Consider the following 20,321-nt stretch of genomic DNA (forward strand, 5'->3'; position numbering starts at 1 on the left):
TTTAAAAAAAAGTGATTTTCAGACTTTTTCTTTTTTATTTATTTATTGATTTTAACTGATTTTTTAAATGATTTTTACAAGATAACACATGAATACATCAGACACACTGTATTGCTGCTCTGATTTAAATCAGCTCACACACTCACCTGGAAAAAAACTGTGCATCCAAAAAGAATGAAGCCTTGTGTGTATTTTAAATAATGATAATGTGCATTAAATAATCATAAGACGTAGCACACTGAAATCACAAAAATGAACTCACTGTTGCTAACAAACGTGTGTATGCAGCATATCCACTCAATTTAACTTCAGTGTATCATCATTACAATGTGTTTCCTTGAAATTATAAAAGGACTAAAAATTCAATGACCAAAACTAACTTATAACTAAAGTCAACAGGGAGGTGCTGAAGCAGCAGGTGTTCAGTTTTTTTTTTTTTTAAATCCTCTATTGAGCATTCTGTAGGGTTAAATAGCATCCATTATCAGCATCCTCATTCTTTGTTGCATTTGTATCCACAGTGTTCTGTGAATACAAAACCCAGCAATCATTATTCAGAATCACTTTACAAAATCATTAGAATTCCCCTGTAGAATTTCCCGATGTAAAGGCTAACAAATACAGACACGATATGTGGTTTCCTATTACAATTACAGGGAAGAAATCAAACAGCCTCAATTATCTTGTCCTACCTACCTTCAATATAGGATCATCAGAAAGGGTAAAGATTTTTTTAAACCAGATAATATCTGTTTAAAACCACTACAGAAGCCAAAATTATTATTGGAAAAATGCAGTAATGGGAACATTTGGCTGAAATACCCCATTAACACAAGACCTAACCACCCAAACTGATTCAACTGACCAACAGTGGTCAACTTGGCTTAATCCAATCATGTCGATTTTTACAAGGCTACCTAGAGTCAGCCAACCGGCAAATCTGTCTCTCCCATTATAATTCAATCAACAGTGTTTGTGCACCGCACTACTCTACTCAGCACAGCAAAACAAATTGCTTTTAAAAATGCAATTATGCGGCCGTGCTATGGTTATTAATAATGGAGAAGGATTTTGGAAGGGGAGGCTGGAACAGGGTTGCCATTTTCCCAGAGGGCTGTTGCGATTTACTTTGCTCACAATTACGTTTCTACCTTCAGTATAATCGGTGCTCTCAGACGCCAAAAAGCAAATAAGAGAGACACTATAAAACACAACAAAACTTAAAGCCCACCCCTCTGTTCAGTTACTCTTCACAATTCATTTTGCAAACAGTGATTACCAAAAACAGGATAATTAAGCCTTTGATTCCCTGCATCCTCAAACATTAACATTGGCAATGATCATAAATATTTGTGTACCACTAACAAGGCTATGCAAAAGACTCGGGTACTGCTGTTTTTGTGAATTTAGATTGTGAACTAAATTCTGACCCTCTTGGATTTTTCATTAGCTTTGACCAATTAAAAAAACAATTAATGGATTAATTGCACAATTTGCTGTGATTAATTGTGATTAATCACATTTTCCCTTCATAGTACTGAAGCATTTTATAATGGAATTTTTTATGTTAAGTAAAAAAAATAAATTTAAAAGCAACACAATGGAATTATGGATTTATAAATAGCGTCAAAATATTCATCATTTTTTATTGTGTTAATCATAAATGGGCAGGACAGTATTACTGTTCAGACTTCAAAACTCTGGCTCAGGTCACTGCCTGTGAGAGGTTTTGTGTGTTCTTACTGTGTCTTCATGAGTTTCCTCCAGGTATTATTCATAATCAAAAGGGAGATAAATAAATGTGTAGTGTGAAATGTATGACAAATTGGCTATAGGGATAAAATGAAAAGAGAAAATTAATGCTACTGTAGCACATCTCATGGCTCAAACAATAAAACACCTCTATATTCCACCTTTAACAACTTTACAAGAGATTAATAGAAAGATTGAGTGAGGTAGAAGATGAAATGTGCAGAGAAAGAGAGAGAGGAAAAAGAAGAGACGAACTTATTATATAAAAAATGTTTATATAACATACATCTTTACAAACCACTACCCTAACAAATTATTTCTGTTTTGCAGATTATGAGGCCACAATGAGCTGTGCACAGGCTGAACCAGAGGAGAGGCCTGCTAATGCTGACACTAATCCCAGTGCTAATGCCAGCCCCACTGCCAGTGATGCTATCATCAACCCTAGTGTTGGTGGGAGTTCTAACACCAACACCAATGCCACCCTCAGTACTACTTCTAATGCCAACATCAGTGCTAATGGCAATGCTGCTGCTAATGCTTGTGATGAGTTGGAGTGCAAGATCTGCTATCAGCGCTTCAACATCCACAACCGCAAGCCCAAGATCCTGGACTGTTTGCACCGCGTATGCGCTCGCTGCCTTAACAAAATCCTTGACATGGGAGAATGCTCCAGCTGTATTTGTTGTCCCTTCTGCCGCCACGAGACACATGTCAGGGAGTATGAAGTGTCCGGACTCCCGGACGACTCAAACATCATGTCATGCCTGGTGGTCAGGGACAAATCCTGGAGTTCTGACCACAGCAAAGAGGTAGTGCTAACACCTAAAAGCCTGTCCTCCACTGACAGTCCATCTCATGACTCATCCAACTGCGTGGTCATCACCATAATGGATGTACAACAGGACGCCCAGCGTTCGCCCAGCAGGAATGGAAGCTCTGATTACTATGGAGACCAGAGCCTGGACTCCGGATCTGTGGCATCAAACAATGGAGTCATGTACCAGGACACTTTGTCAAAGTTCTGTAGTCATGTTCCCCGGATCCTTGTGTGGCTTCTAGGGTTCTTCTACTTTGGCTCTTTGCCCTTGGGCATCTACTTGCTGGTGATCCAGAAAGTGGCACTGGGCATTGTGTGTGTCAGCCTTGTGCCCTCCAGTCTCACAGTCTGTCTAGTATATGGCTTCTGCCAGTGCCTGTGCCAAGGCATGTGTGACTGCTACGAAAGAAGCTGACTAGATTGTATGTGTATGTGTCTCAGTGTATGTAGCTATACACAGCTAATGAGCCATGCAGGATAATAAACCTGATATATACTGTATATATATTGTATGGGCTTTATTAAAAGACACATTTGATTCAATGGTATGCACAAAGACACTGATCAGCCATAACATTAAAGGACCTCCTTGTTACTACTTTCATATACACACATTTTTAGCCCACTTTCCCCTTGTTATTCAACTGTCAAAACCACCATAGGACCTCCAGGTAATATTTTGTGACACTAATGTTGTTGCGGCATATTAGTGTATGTTGAGCATGTACTGGTGGAGCATGTACAGCAGTGTTGCTAGTTTTTAAACACTGGCCAGTTACATAATAGTAATTAGAATTATAGTTATAATTCAACATATTTCAAAAAATTTTGTCAGTTTTCATATGGAATTGAAAAATTATATATATATATATATATATATATATATATATATATATATTTATATTTATATTTATATAAGCTGACTGGTATGGGATTGTATCTGTAAACAGCTGACTCCATGTTCAGTATTATGAGAACTTCATACTTCAATCTGTGATTGGTCTGCTTATTTATATCATTTCTAGTTTTACTGCACAACACTCTCGTCCCAATAGCATCCCAAAAAAACTTTTATGCAGACTCTTATTTTTTTTGGCCCCAGGACAGCAGTGCTAGTCACAGTGCTCATCACAAATGCACAGATCTGATTGGCTGAGTAGTGTCACATGTGATATATACAATGCATATGATTGGTCTGTGAGTTTCCTGGACCTCTAAACCTGTACCATAATGGCTAGAAAAGTTACACTAGTTAAAATAAACATTCTGTTTAAATTAAGCAGTTAATTTAAGTTTATCAGTTATAGATCCAGACCCTGATAGGACAGCATCTGGGTCAGACAACGGTCTTTTGTTGGTGGACTATTCTCAGTCTAGCAGTAGCACATAGATTTGTTTTATGCTGTGTTTTATCCACGTGTACCTGCCCAGGAATTGATTTTAATGTAAAATCTGACCATTTTCAACAAGAGGAATCACTGCAGAGTCCTTCAAAGTTTCATTATATTACATGCCTCTCTGTAAATGAGGTCACAGCTAAGCTGAATTAGCCAACCAGGGCCCTCAGGACAAAATGATGTGCTGACATTTAAGAGGAAGTCAATAATACGAAGCAGTGTGCTTTTGCTCTGTTTCATCTCCTCTTCCTCAACTTCCCTTTCTTCTCCACTGACAGCAAAATGGAATGAAAGAACATAAAATAAACTCTGTTCTATCTATCATAACTGACATGATGACCACGCTGGAGGAATTCACAATAGAGGAGCAAAGGCACGGATGGAATACAGGACACATAAAAATGCTGACAGTGAAGGAGACGCAAAAGGATTCTGTCAGGGCAGATGAGAGCAGATACAACACTGAAGTTTATCATGAGTAAAGTGGGGTAGGGCTAAAAGATGTACATTAAAGAGTGCAGAAACCCACTCACAAAAAGTTTCTCCTGAAATTAAGAGTATTAATGATATTCAATGGTATGAGTATGTCTCTCCTTTGCTGCAGTATCACCATTGACAGTTGTAGAAGTTATTTAAACTAGATAATGGAATATTGCTGTGAGGATTAGACTGCATTCCAGCCACCTACTCTTTAGTAAGGTCTATTAATGATAGTGGTTGGTAAGTTCTAGATAAACGCTACTCTATCTCAACTCAGTGGTATTACACTGTGTTCCCTCACTCCAGACAATACAGTCTGATGGAGGCTTAAAAAATCCCCTCAATTAAACTTTCCCTCTGAATGAAAGTAGATATAAAAAAAAGTTCATTTTAATGTTTTCTGAATGTGCAATCAAATTTCACAATCAAAGCATGCTTTTCCTTGACAAAACTTACTGTAGATCCTGGCAGCTCAATATTTGATGATATTTAAGTAAAACAGTTCATTAAGTCTTGCTTTATGAGCAGTCAGTGTTCTTAATGAACAACTTATAAAGCTCACAACTTACTAGCTCTTCAGTCAATTTGATGCGCTTGAAACCGGTCTAATGTGTTTACTAAGCCCCAAACTATTTTGGTTTGGTATGCTAGGATTTCTCTCTCGCTCTGCTCATCAACAAAGGCATCTAAGGTTTTTTTTTTTTTGTTTGCTTTTTAGTCAACGGATACAGACCTCCAAACATTAAAAAGACATTGAGATTCTGAACATACGTTTCTGAGCATCTGAGCATTTCCTGCAGTTCTTTCTGGTTTGTTTACTTTCAGAAGCGCTATGTGTTTTAAGGTGGAATGGTATGTTTGAGGAAAAAAAGTGTTTGTTTGTGGCTGAAGGGTAACTTGTCTATATGTATTTATTCACTGTATGAATTAACACAGAACGTCATTTGTAACTCAAATTGATTGTTTTGTAGCACTTTCAGTAATCCCCGAATTTGGAGATATTACCACCTTAATTGACCCAAAACATAAAAAATAAGTCAATATTACCCACCCACCCACCTATATATATATATGTGTGTGTGTGTGTGTGTGTGTGTGTGTGTTCTTTCAGCTGGAGCATGTCTAGTCACCGTCTCTACTACCGTTATTAAAGAAAGACTCCTAATAACACTTTTTAAAGGCACTACTGTAAAGGTAGGTTTGGTTTGCAGAAAGCATTCAGCTGAAACACACCACTTTGTGTGTGTGTGTGTGAGTGTATGTGTGTGTGTGTGTACTCTTTCAGCAGGAGGTTTGTCATCTGTGCCTCAGTCTAGTCACTGTCTCTGCGACCATCATTAAATGATATATGTTATGTCTGTGCTTTTGACAATTACATGACAAATATGAACTTCTAGATGTTTATTTAAAACATAAGTGCATCTGCAGCCTCTTTTAGCAATAGTCATATTTGCAAACCTTAGATTGTAAACATTTCATTTGATTTCGCTCTATATTAGATGGACATTTAAATGCGACCAGGACACCCAAGTCTAATATTTACTGCCTCGGTGGCTCTTGAAAACCTTCTGAATTCTGATGGCATGACAGCTGGCTGACAAGGAGATTTCAACATTCAAACATGTATTCTGAATCTAATGGGAGTGAACAGAAACTTAAAAACTTCTAATTACAATAGATGACAGGAGAGTGACTTATACTGCAGGCGAGAGAATCAATAATTAATTAAACCTCCACTTTATGTTGTCATTACACAGGAGTACAAAACAAATACTGCAGCAAAAAATGGAGAATGATTATATTGAAGGTCATGGGAATAGAATTTTGTTTTTCTATACAATCTCAAAGACCTTCACGTTTGGCCCACTATTTATCCTTACCTATATTTAAAACTTCAAATAAACACATTAATAAAAAATACTAGGTCAGAGGTTAATTTGAACACAGTCTGCACACAGTCTACTAACTGATTACTATAAAAGTCAACACAATACAGGAATATCAAAGCAGTGTATTGAATGTGTGTTCATGATACACTGAGTGGGACAAAATATAGGTGAGTGATTTTATTTATAGAGATCTCATTTGATGGTGAAAAGCTGGCATTTCAAAAGTGCACAATTAATTTTCTTAAACTAAAAGCATGCAGTTCACGTCTGACAACAAAACACCTCCATATTCCAGCTTCAACAACTTTATAAGAGACTAATTAAGCCAGGCACCAGAAGAAAAAAAAATAAATGCCAAACTTCTTACAGCAGCTGTTTGTGTCTGCCTGTGTGTGTGTGTGTGTGTGTGTGTGTGTGTGTTAGAGTAAGAGTTATTTATGAGATTTAAGCCATTTTTCACCATAAAAGTAATGTAAATCTGCCTTCTGGACTCAACAGTGGCATCGCTGTGTTTACATTGCTGAATAAATCTGCTAATACATCACTGGGCTCTGCAAAATGAGTGAAGTTTCCAGATCATTCAAATATAACGTAACTTTTACAGAACATGTTTCAACATATTTTTATAAATTGAGCCAGGCTAGGAACATATGTGATATTGCTTGTTAATATTTAATATTTTCCAAGCCCATGTGTGTATGTCATCATGCGCCACGTAGTGTTTTAATGAAAAAAAAAAATCATTTAATTTCAGCTTGACATCCAACATTCAGTGATTTTAACTTACATTAGCCTCATAGCAACAATGCAAACCTAAACAAATACATACTGTATGTTTGTTTGCAGATCACTAATACCTGGTTAAAAAATGGTAATATCATGTCAACAAGTTGTACTTCCCCTAAAATGAAATTTTCCCTAGTTGATATTAATTAAGTATTCAATATTTGCAACTATAACAATATTTTGGTAATTAATCCCAAACAAAAAATTCAGTAGCTCTGCTGAATGTGGATTTAGTTCAGTAAGTTCAGTAAGTAGTTCAGTGCTATTTTTGCTTAGTGTCAGAAATTAAACTACATAATGTTTGAGCAGTAAAATACAAACTTACTACATCCCATCTTATTTCTTGGTGACTTCATCTCACATCAAATACCAACAATAGTTCTTCAGAATAATGAGGGTTACTATTTTGTAATGTGCTACGTTTTGATTAATTAATTAATTTAATTAATTAACTACACTATAAAAAATGACATTTTTTAAGTACGTTTTTCACCCCCCAAAAAATTAAACCCCAATTCTTGCACGTTTATCCAAAAGTCACCTCTTTAAAGGGCAACAATGATGGTGAAAGCTTCAGTAACAATGTAGCTTTTCCAAACACTACTCTGACACCTGATTGCCTGTAGGAGCCTCTGCTCTGAGCTGGAATGAAAGCCATTCATCACAGAAACTGCAGTGTGTGCGACAAAGAGCCAGAGGGCTCCCAGATAATTCACCACTGCCACACACACTGAGGTTAAATCAAACTGATTCCTATTGCCCTGGATTCACACTCAGACAGGATTCCAGAAGCTATAGCAATGTTTAATTTTGATGTTCATTTAAAAATCACATAATTGGATGCTACAATCAGCACCGAATTAAATCTTCCACATGCAGTTGAGATCAACACAAGCTGCTCTGCCACCTGGATCACAAAATTAGTGCCTCATAGCAACTGTTGCTAGGTTGACGAGCTTATCATGCCGAGAAAATGTCAAAGCATAACACCTAAAGAACTCACAAACATGTTCCAGTAGCATCATAACTGTTTAGAGAACTATACAAAAGTCATATACAACTTTTATAGCCATTAAATTATTAAAAAATTAATGAAACATTGACCAAACAACTGCACAACAACTTATATACAATGCAAACTTCTCTCATTCTTATTGAAATTCCTAACTACAATGTAAGACGTTACAATGTAACTATGGCTATATTCACATTACTAGACAAAAGTTAGACAAATCGAGTTTTTGCCTTAATGTGGCACATATCTGATTTTTTCAAGACTGCGTGAACATGTCAGATCTTTCATATGTGGTCCTAGATCAGGTAAGCATCCGATTTGTGCACATATGACATGAATTTGAATGGTCACAACAGATTTCATGCATCTTTTTATTTTTTTGCTTATGCACATACAAAGTAGGGCTGTTGCCTCAGCCAGCGCCAGCAATGTGGTAAAACAGCAATTGATGAGAGCTGTAGCCCTAATAGCACCAAACTCTATACATTCCTACATGCACATGCACTTCAGATAATTAAACTAAAATTATTACACGTAGAGAGGGCACTAGTTTGATGTTAAGATGTGAAGCTTATATGTGAATATAAACAGTTTTATAATTTGACACAATGCACTACTTGAGTGTAGAATTACAGTTATTTTATGATTTGTACATTACATAGTGTGGAGAGAGACATTTAGCCAATCTCTTGGTGCAGCAGTAAAGGCAGCCCAGCTGGGGTTTTATGCCTCCTTGTTGTAATCACGTACAGTTGATGAGCTGTTTGCTGACCTCTCATGTATAATGCAATACACAAGATATGCTTGTGTTGCTCAAGAGGGCACCAGTCCTTTGCAAGTTGACACACTCTCACATATTCACTCACGCCTGTGGACAGTTTTGAGCCAATCCACTTACCAACATGTGCTTTTGGACCATGGGAGGAAACCGGAGCATCAGAAGGAAACCCACACAGACCCTGAAGCTGTGCGAACATTCATGAATGTGAACCATCAGAATAGCCAACTCTGATCTGAGCAAAAATTCTGAACTGATTAACGAGGCTTATAATATGAACATAGCCTAAACCTTTCAGCTAAACAGAATTTAAACTTTCATCTTTATCATATTGGACAACACCAAGGGCTGATTTTTCTTCAGGTCTGAAAAATCCATAGATTTCTCTGTCAATCCTTCAACTGTGAGAAGACAACTGCATGCTATGTGCCTGAAAGTAACACAATACTATAAGTTCTGTCAAAAATTGTTACTGAGGCTAGTTTCTAAAAAAAAAAAAAAAGACAGTGTTCACTACTGAATCTAAGAAAGACTCATCGAAGATATACATCAAAGGAGTCTCTAGCGTCCTTAGAGCAATTGACTGACCCACCCAGAACCCAAACGCTAACATCCATGAGAACATAAGGCTGAGCTGTTAACAAAAAACCCAGAAAAATATTCCAAATTTCTTAGAAAAATTAAAGTAAACCATAAAGTAAAACCTAAAAACTTCATAACAAATGTAGCAACTTACACTTTTTCACCACTCAGACAGAAAATTAAGAGAGAGAAGTTAATCATTCATATGCTGTAAACACTTTCATCCTGATCAGGGTCGTGAGGAGCCTACAGGGACACATTGGACACAAAGCAGGAACACATCCTGAACAGGGCACTAGTCCATCACATGGCATCACCCAGTCACTCACACATTCACACCTCTGGACAATCTCATCATCTCATCTCATCTCATCTTCTTTTTCACTTTTCCATTTCAGGGTCGCAGTGTCAACAGGGTGAGCAAAGAAGCCCAGACATCTCTGCCTCTCGCAACATCCACCAATTCCTCCTGGGGGATCCCAAGGTGTTCCCAGGCCAGCCGGGAGATATAATCCCGCCAGCGTGTCCTGGGTCTACCCCGGGGCCTCTTTCCAGTTGGATGTGCCTGGTATACCTCCTGATCAGATGCCCAAACCACCTCAACTGACTTCTCTCAACACGAAGGAGCAGCGACTCTAATCCGAGCTCCTCCCTAGTCACCAAGCTCCTCACCCGATCACGGAGAGTACGCCCAGCAACCCGTCAGAGAAAGCTAATTTTGGCTGCTTGTATCCGCGATCTTGTTCTTTCGGTCATTACCCAGAGCTCATGACCATAGGTGAGAGTGGGGACGTAGACTGACCGGTAAATTGAGAGCTTTGCTTTGTGGCTCAGTACCTCTGGACAATCTCATCCAGCCAATTCACCTATGAACATGTGTTTTGGATTTGTGGGAGCCTCAGTTCCTCCTCATACTTCAACTTCTTGCTCAAAATGTTTCCTCAAATCCATGAGACTAATGTGTGACTTCATCTAAAAGCGACCTTTATCTTCACAAAATCCCATTTAAGGATGTATTTATACACGCAATCAAATATTCAACGTCTTTTTTTCTGCCGTTTTAGGCAAATGTGCAGCATGAATTTTAATGATGGCTGAATAATTTAGACGCAATATTCTTTCTCCTGGTGGGCACTTTCTCCACATGCTATATAGAGTACCTATCTCTCTCTCTCTCTCCTTTCATTGCTAAAAAAGATTCTGGTGAGGGAAGATATCTCTAATCCTCACACAAACACATACAAACACCCTGCGGCCTCAATCAAACCTCTCTCCTGGCACTGCCAAGCCAAGCCTGAAATCTTAATTAGCATTGGCAGTGCGTGTTTGCTTTAAGGGCTGCAGTAGTGTGTGTGTGTGTGTTTGTGTGAGGAAGTCACTCCGCTTAAGAGCATGATTAACACAAAGTGAGTGTGTATCTTAACAAATATGCACTGAGGGCTTTTCAAAAGACGTAAAGCTCTCAGCAGCGGTTAGCAGATTTTAGCACTTTAGATGGAACTCTAACAGGGAACCATGAGAAATTTCCTCAAAGGTTTAGACATTACTGACTGTGGCAGTGTCACACAGCACTTGGGTGAGTCATTTAGCTCACATCCGGTTAGATTCATCTGCTAATGGACTTTGGGGGACGAGGGGCGCGTTACAAAACCGCAGCTCAGTCATCTTCAAAGTAGTGGAATATAATAACAGACTGGAATGTGCTCGTATGTACATCCACCAGGGGAAAGTTCTTAAAGGATTACTCTGCTGTGAGCTAATCTACAGTGGGGGGCAATCCTTTTAGTGAAAATGTGCTATTTTGCATTATTTTCTAAAATAGTATGAATTAAAAGGCATGTATAAATTGGTTTTTAGTCACCTTTTAATTATTAGAATCACCTACCTTCCAATGCAACCCTTTAAGAAACAGACCTGGTACTGTAGACAGTGTGTAAAGTATTCTATAGAATGAGACACCGTGGAGCACGTGCACATGAGCCTAAGGTAAATAAGGAGTGATGAAGCTCTACCTAATACCACTGGGATGAATTGAACTATTTGGCATGTCACTCATTCCTTTAATGACGGTGTAAAGTCAGGATTCCAACTAATTTGTAAAACCCTCCAATGAGTGAAACAAAACCTACTGACATTTTACTGAACATGGAGGGGAAAAATATCAGACCCTTTTGTGCAAGGCCAATGACTGTCATACCCCCTTAAGATTCGAAAATTAATCAGTATTAATTAAACAAATATCTGGGATTTGCTATGTTGTTTATGGCCAGTTAAATCTTATTACACAATACTTACATTTTAAATTTAATTATACCTTATAAAACTATTTTAATATCGAAGGCATTTATATGGGTATTGGCTGAATTCTGTCTGTAGAAATCTCGGTGTCTATATACCTACACTGATAAGTGTCATGCTAGTTCTCCAATTGCTAATGACTTTAGGAGCTGAATTGAAGGCGTAATGTAGGCCAAGGCCAAAAGAGGCAACATAATGAAGAACTGACAATAGAACTGACATTATAAATTACTTTTTAATTTACTGCGGACTACTGCAGTCTTTTTCACTGGTCTGAATCATGCTCATATTAAGACTGTTAGGCATGTTTTAATAAGTCAGAAATGAATTAAATTTTTACAGCAACTGAAATTATTATGTCCATAAAAACCCTGCACCTTTTATTATGTATATTTTTACACTGAATACATCTCGTCCACTTTGTTGAAATGAGTTAATACATAAATAAGATGAAGAGAAAGCAGATCTTTTATCACTAGTTTCTGAACAGTATCAGTAATGATCAGCTAAGAAAATATCTGTTCACTCGCTCTCTCTCTCTCACTCACACACACCCGCATACCTCATTCACAAGCCATGCATGAAGCACTTTTATTCTCTTCAAAGGTCATACAATCCATCGCATGCAATCAGTCACATCACTTCTGCCTCTGAGAGCTCAGGAGAGCGAACCAGAAGAGAGAGAACGATAGAGAGAGACTCAAAAATAACCCTGTAGAACAACACAATGTCAGAATGCAGTGTGTAATTACGCAGTGTGAATGGCTGTCACCGAGCGCAGTCTATCCCTCTCTACTCTCGTTCTGAAGAGCATACGCACAAGCCTCCAACATGCCCAGCAACCAGCACGCTCAGCTGCCTTTCAACCTCCTGACCAAGAACAAATCATATGCTGTCAGATGTGAGAAGCGAAAGAGAGAAAGGAAAAGAAACAGAAAAGCAGCCATTATGTCTGTCTGCTTCATGACGCTTCCTAAGTGTTTTTACAGACACATGTACACACACAGCCTGTAGCCCCATCTACCTGTCTCCATCCTGACAGAACTCTGAGGAGTCAGAGAAGTCAGGCCAACCAATCCCCTCTGCTCCTGCTGTTGCCATAGAGACACCTCAAATCAGGACCACAAGACTAGGAGGATGCACGTGAACTTTGCTGTGCATTGTGTGAAAGGTTCAGAGAAACAAAACAAGAGATTAGCCAGTTTTTTCACTACATTCCAAACCATCCACTTACAGATAAGCAATGTTGATTAACAGCAGACAAGATCAAGACAAGACATTTTCTAATTATCCACAATCCCAATATATCTGGGAATACATGACAATTATGTTTGCTGTGACAGCAGGGAAGCAGGTTGGGTGGACCACTTACAGCATTGGAACTGTTGCATATTGAAGAAAGAAGAATGGCCAGTAAATGGATGATCTGGGATATTCCTGGAGCTATGCTGTGTCGGCAAATCATCTGCACTTCAACAACCTACAAAACTAGAACACTTACATTCATTATCTGTAACTGCTTATCCAATTCAGGGTCGTAGTGGGTCCAGAGCCTACCTGGAATCATTGGGCACAAGGCGGGAATACACCCTGGAGGGGGCGCCAGCCCTTCACAGGGCAACACAGACACACACACCCATTCACTCACACACTCACACTTTTGAGTCGCCAATCCACCTGCAACGGAAACCGGAGCACCCGGAGGAAATCCACGCGGACACGGGGAGAACACACCAACTCCTCACAGACAGTCACCCGGAGCAGGAATCAAACCCACAACCTCCAGGTCCCTGGAGCTGTGTGACTGCGACACTACGTGCTGCGCCACCATGCCGCCCTTACAACACTTACACTTTCATGAAAAAGTGTACCATTTTTAGACCATGTTTATATGATGACAGCCAATTACATAAACATTATACAGCTAACATTTGTAGAAACTTGCATTAATAGGTTTGAATCTTTGCTTCAGTACCTGTCTCTATTACTCTGTGAATGTGTTGGAACATTTTGTGAGGATTCAGCCATAAGAACATTGGTGAATACTGAATCACCAATGCCTCAGTTCATTCTTAGGGTTGGAAGGAGTGCTGTCACTCCAGAGAACACCATTCTACTGCTTTTGCACATTCCAATGCTATGGGGACTTTATACCGCACTAGCTGATCCTAGTGATGCATTTTGGAATTATACAAAATGGCAGCCACATGAACATAGTGTGTGGGAGTGTGTGAATATAACTAACATATTAGATTCTAAAGAGTGAATGTGTGTCGTCCTGCAAAGAACTGGTGCCCCTTCCAAGGTGTGTTCCCGCCTGATTCTGAGTAGGATCCAGACCCACCGCGACCCTGAACTGGACAAGCGGTTTCAGACAATGAACGGCTAATGCTTTCATGAAAAGAGGACCATTTTGCTACAATATACTTATACAATAAACTTTTGCATAATTGTACATATCATATTGATATAACTGATATAATTGGTGAATAATTTGTATAACACTGCTCAGACTCACACATACTCATTTATCTCATTTTATATTCTATTTATCTCAGGTTTTGGTTACTGATACTGTGATATTTGGTTAATATCACTGTAAATAATTTGTGCATATGTTCAGTGTGATGTCATCTGCGTGCACTCACCAAGACAAGTTCTTATATGTAACAAATAGGTAGTGTGCTATAAAGTGATTCTAAACGCCATTCCGTTCAGTTTAATGTCATAACTTAACTTTCAACTTCTTCCCCATTCTAATTAACTTAATTAGAAAAAAATAGCAAATTAATGCCATAGAAAGCTGTCAGACAGGAATCTACTGAGGCCTGTATCTATGAAAAGGATAAACTGTGCAGTAGAAGCTAGTTAAAATAAAAAGAAGAGATGAATGAGGGAAGCACACTCCAGGAAAAAAAAAACTATATAAATAAATAAACCCCTTCAAACAATGGCTTCATAGTTCAGCATGAACAGTGACAGTGTGCTTATTCTTAATTACTAGAAGAGAGTAGAATTAGAAAAGAAAGTAGAAAAGAAAGTACAAATTTTGCAATTTTGGTGTGAAACATTATGCAACACACATTGAATTACATTTTGTATTAAAACTAAATTGATTAACCAGTAATATGACATAATTGGCATGATGAACTTAGGTTTATTGCATTTCAAAGGAGATTAAATAAGTTTTTTGTGCTATTGAATACCTAGTTCATCAATGTGTGCACCTTAAAGGAATCTGAATGCACCAATTATGAGGAGCCTTGGTGTTTTTTATATTCTTTTCTCTTAGCCGCTCTAACAGAGAGTCACCACAGTGGATCACTTGCCAACGTGGCCTGTGGTTATCTGAAACAACCAAAACATTGTGCACCCTCAGAGTAATAAACCTGTTCCATTGGTTGATAGTGTAAGTGAAGTTGGATGCATCTGGATGGATACTATCCCAAGAATTCCTGCCCACAGAAATTTCACCACAGAAAGCAGGGATTTATGCACTGAATACCACACATTAATATAAACTTCCTCAATATGCAATGGTGCAGCATGCTGGTTACCATATCTGACCACATCTGACTGCTTCTCTTAGGGTTGGGAGGTATATCAATAAAAACTGCGGACCTGAATATTTATAAATGTAGACAGGGTGTTATTTATGACGTGTGTGGTGTGTCAAATAACTGTTCTGTGTTTATAAGTACAAGGCCAGAGTTCACTCATGTGCATTTAAGAGAAATGTCACACCCTGAAAACAGGGAGTTTGGGTTAAAAGAGAGAGGAAGGAAGCTGAACAGGTGCTCACATGTATGAGGCTTTCTCTTCTAAATGTGTTTTTGAGTTTCATTTCACTGGAAAACTATCTGCTGTGGCTCATTCATGCTCATTTAATCGGGTCATCTTCAAAACATTCAGAAAAAAGTTCTGTAGCTGGCAACACCACTGAGAAAATCACAAACACCTGCTCCTAGAAAGGAGCTTACAAATAGACTAGAGCTAAGAGGTAAAAGGAAACCCGAGAGTATATTTTTCACATTAAAAGTCAGGGTTCAAATGGTTCCCACTATATATGAAGGAAAAAAACTAATAAATAGATTGATCAGTCAATAAACACAAACCTGCACAGGTTGCTCAAGACTCTGCAAATTTTTAGTACATCTGGTCAAAAATGACATTTTCTTGATTAGTGTAAATAAATATTGTATTTTAAATTTTAAAAAAATATATATAAGAACTGATGTTATTTTGTTCTCTAAAGCTTTTAAAGCCATACTCATGAGGGACCACCCCAGGGATGTGAGGGGTGCCACCCCAGTGATACATGAGCACTTGATTCTTTAAGTGTTCACTTTATACGTTTTTATTCCTCCCACATCTAATATATACATGACCTTGTGACTGCATAAAAACAATTGTGTGGGGAGGTGTGGGGAGGAAAGAGATTCTAGAATTAAGGATTGTTTTGGCAGTTTGTCTGGAGTGATGTTAAATGAGGAAAGCCTCATTACCCGTCTGAAATATTCATAAGCGCTAACAGCATCAACACCCAGACATGAACAAATTACTCCTTTAGAGAGAGAGAGAAAGAGAGAGAGAGACATAGAAAGGGAGACCACCCACCCACACAATGTTCTCCCTCCATCCCTCTCTCCACATGAATCATCATCCTCACCTTCCAGTCCCCTTTCATTTTTAACACCTTCTCCTTTTCTGTTTCCCCTCTCCCAGTTATGACGCATGTCACACGACCACTTCTCTCAGTCTCCTGTTGCTACCTTGTGATTATTTCCTGCTTGTACTGTGTTTTTTGTTTGTTTGTTTGTTTTAGTTTTTTTTTGGTTTTTTTTCTTCGCAAGCATCTGCTCACGTAATTAGCACCAGGGATACTGTTAGGGCAAGAGAAAGGAGAGAGTGCGAAAGAAGGAGTAGCAAAAAGAAGAGAAGGAGAGAGAAAAGAAAGTGCAACAGAATGACAGAGCTTCAGGGAGAACTGATGTGGCAGCCAACAGACAAAAATACCCACCCGGAGAGTTTCATACAAAAAAAAAAAAAAAGGACAGAATCCTAGGGACTGACTTAAACATTCTTAGCAGCGGTATTATGCCCATTGTACTTTTGTAACTGTGAGTAATAGATTTGGAGTGTTTAGAAAAACAGCACTGATGTTTTTCATCATCAATGCTCATTCCTAACCTGATGCCTGCAAGAAATTCCAAAATCTTTGGGACAATAAAATGTTTACCACTGTGTTGCATCACTTTTCCTTTTATCGACACGTAATAATCATTTGCTTCACCAATGAACTGGATTTTCACTGTTGTATATTTCTCCTAAACTTTTACACACAGACATTTATGTTAATGTTATATAAAGGATAACATGCTTAAATCCTTAATCCATCCATGCTCATAAAGAATTAGGTGTTTCAGGAACACTGCTTGTATCCCTAAGCATGATTACATCACCAGCTTAAGACATTCTCGAAGCATTTCATACCATATACAGGTAAATTCTTGTTCCCTAAAGGTACAAACCCTGTAAATGTACCCTCAAAAGTGCAACAGAAGGGTAAAAGTCCAATTATGCACCCTAACAATGTAATACAGAAAGGCAAACATGTTCTTGTTTTCAGAACAGAATGGCTTTAAAAAGAAAGACAAAATAAATGCCTGGTGCCACGGGAACTACTCATAGAGACAAAGGTAAATGCAAGGTAGGATTTATTAAATGAACAGGACATGAAGGAAACAAAACAAAGAATAAACAAAATATAAACAACTAATATGTGTTTATAGTTGGTTTATAGTTCACAGAATGTGAAACTTCATGACAAAAACACTCGATACAGACCTGAACAAACCTAACAGAGACACCCAGAAAGCTAAACCTAAACGCAGAAAGCTTAGGAATGTAAAATGTTGGACAAACACTGATACTCAGGAAAGGGATTTATAAACTAAAGAACAGACAAGAAACACCTGGCAGGGGAAACAAGAGGGCAGGACCACAAAGGAGACAAGAGAAACAAGGGACAGGACAGAAATACATTAAACAGGACCATTCATGACACCTGGAGTTGAAATGACCCCATTAGGCAATCGATGCAACTTAAAAATGAAAAGGGTTCCGTATGTAGCCTTGAGGTTCCCACCACAGTGAGAGTGAAATATACCATCACAGTGACAGTTTTTCTGAGCGTGCAAGATAAAACTCACTTTTTTCATTTGTTGCAGAAATTGTATTCATAGTTAGTGAGTATTTACCAAAGAAGCAAAGGTGAAGTTAAACATTAAATACATTGTCCTTATTCTGTAAATTTGTTTATTTACAGAGGAAAGTGTGGTTGTGAGAATATGAGCAAACTGAAATTATGAATAAGTCATAATTGGTGAATGAATGTCAGCAGTTCCATGGCAATAATGGCAATATGAGAATAGGAGAGAGAAAATAAATCAGTGAGAATAAAAATCAAAAAGAACAGAGAGATGGAAAATACAGAAATAGGAAAAGGGGAAGGGGGTTGAGAGAAACTGAGAAAGAAACAAAACAACATTTTTTTAAAGAATCCACAACAGAGGCAGAGACAACAGGAAACAGAGAATGAAACAGAAAAAGAGAGAAATGAATAGAGATAGAGATAGAGAGAGAGAGAGGAGAGAGAGAGAAATAACTGCAGAATGATCAGGGTTCACTCCCAATAATACTTTAATATGTTAACCATATATTTCATATATTTTAGAGTCAGATCATAAATTTGCTGCGCTGGTTTTCATACCAACTAAGATTCTTCCAATTCATGAAAGCGTGACCTGCACATTTCCCCACAGCTGATTGAAAATCTGTTGCACAAGTCACTCAAAACCTTCTTCCCCTCAATTCTGCAGAATAAAAGCTGAATAAGTCTCCTCATAAGCTGTAAGGGCTTTCCACTGGACAATGTATTACAGCAGCTATAAGGCCAGAAATAACGATCCTAAGCACAGCAGCAAATGCAATTCAGATTGATTCACTGCCCACAGACTCAAATGATAAGGGCCATCCTACTCACCCTGACCCAACATTCACTAAACAGAGGAAAGTTCAAAAGCAAGACTCCACAACTCTCAAAGACTGCGTAGAGCAATGGTCTCTTGTCTTGTTCCCTTGCCTCATCTAGAACTATAAGAGATGAGCTGGTGCCGTCCTGTCACTGGGAAGATTCATAAGGTTCTAAATGCAGGGATGTCTATACGTAAGTGTAACTCATGAATAATTGTGATTGCACAACAGCTTTTCTGAAATCAAAAGTATCAATAGGCAGTTTCTACTCTTCTAAAGGACTTACAGTAGATACCATCACCTAATATGAATAGAAAGATTAACAATCAAATATCCAATAAGTTTTAATGCATAACCAAGAGCTTATTTATTACATATGCCCAATATTTTTTTAGATTTTCCTATCATCATCAACCATGTTGGCTAGATAAACAGAGCAAAAATAAACAGGACAGGACACAAACAAACCCACTTAAGATCAGACTTGGCAGAATGATTGAACTGCAGTGGCTATTGACAGAGGTCTACAGATTTACTTACCCATCACCATTAGCAACACATAATGGAAGTTCAACTGCACAGCTCCACCATATATCACCTTCATTACCACACTGCTGAGAGTTTGTGTGTGTGTGTGTGTGTCCGAATTCTCCCGACATTGATCTGATTAATGAAGGGAGTATGGTGATTGTGGAAGTTTGATGTTCTTACAATGGATATATGGAGTTGTATTATGCCTCTAAAATATCAGCCAGTGATGGAGATTCTTAATGCAAGTGGCTATTCATATAAAGTAGTTGCTTTGTTGTTTGGAAGTGTATGGGACACGCACAGGCAGTGTGTGCATGGCCTACGGACTGTAGGAGTGGGAAAGAAGAAGGCTAAGCACATAGTGAAGTATTACTCTGTTTCTGCAGTTATAGGGAGTCTATTTATCTGGAGAAGACGCTGTCACCTGTCTCCATGAGAAATGCATATTGTGAATTTAATTATGAACTGTGTAATGACTCTGAACCACTATTTGGGTTTTATATGATATTATATTTTATATGTTAAATCCAAATAAAGTACTGTTCATGTGTGTGTGTCTGTGTGTGTGTGTGTGTGTGTGTGTGTCTGTGTGTGTGTGTGTGTGTGTGTGGGCCTCAGTGTTCCTTAATAGGGTAAACTGTAATATTCAAAAGCATGGAATATTATCCTTGACACATGAACATACTATGACTGAATTATAACACTGCAAAAAAGCTTCTGTTTCATCAGCGTTTATAAAAAACATAGACCAGCTTGGATTTCACAAGCTTCCAGTACACTGCCATATTTTGATCTCATGCTTTATTTGATCTGTGTAGAGTAAAGTGCCTCACAGTAAAGGTAGAAATTCTATAATTTACAAATAAATTTATAAATTATATCAAATGGTGTCTAAAAAGTCTGCACTGTCAGTTTTTATATAGAATACTTCTAGTAGGTTTGGTTCAGACACTAAAAT

At 38.1% G+C, this 20,321-nt stretch overlaps 2 protein-coding genes across 3 annotated transcripts in view; one reads left to right on the top strand and one right to left on the bottom strand.

Annotated features, from left to right (window-relative positions):
* LOC136679716 (E3 ubiquitin-protein ligase RNF182-like) overlaps nt 1-3,007 on the top strand; it is a 28,231-nt gene extending 25,224 nt beyond the window's left edge. For both annotated transcript variants that reach the window (XM_066658383.1, XM_066658381.1), the window contains one exon: nt 2,083-3,007. In XM_066658383.1, the coding sequence (XP_066514480.1) occupies nt 2,097-2,987 (891 nt within the window). In that variant the 5' untranslated portion in view covers nt 2,083-2,096 and the 3' untranslated portion in view covers nt 2,988-3,007. The remainder of the gene's footprint in view (nt 1-2,082) is intronic.
* The window catches only part of LOC136678445 (centrosomal protein of 89 kDa-like), a 133,910-nt gene that overhangs the window by 51,591 nt on the left and 61,998 nt on the right, over nt 1-20,321 (bottom strand). The window lies entirely within an intron of this gene.

The sequence above is a fragment of the Hoplias malabaricus genome, chromosome Y (genome assembly GCF_029633855.1).
Source record: "Hoplias malabaricus isolate fHopMal1 chromosome Y, fHopMal1.hap1, whole genome shotgun sequence".
NCBI classification, from domain to species: Eukaryota; Metazoa; Chordata; class Actinopteri; order Characiformes; family Erythrinidae; genus Hoplias; species Hoplias malabaricus.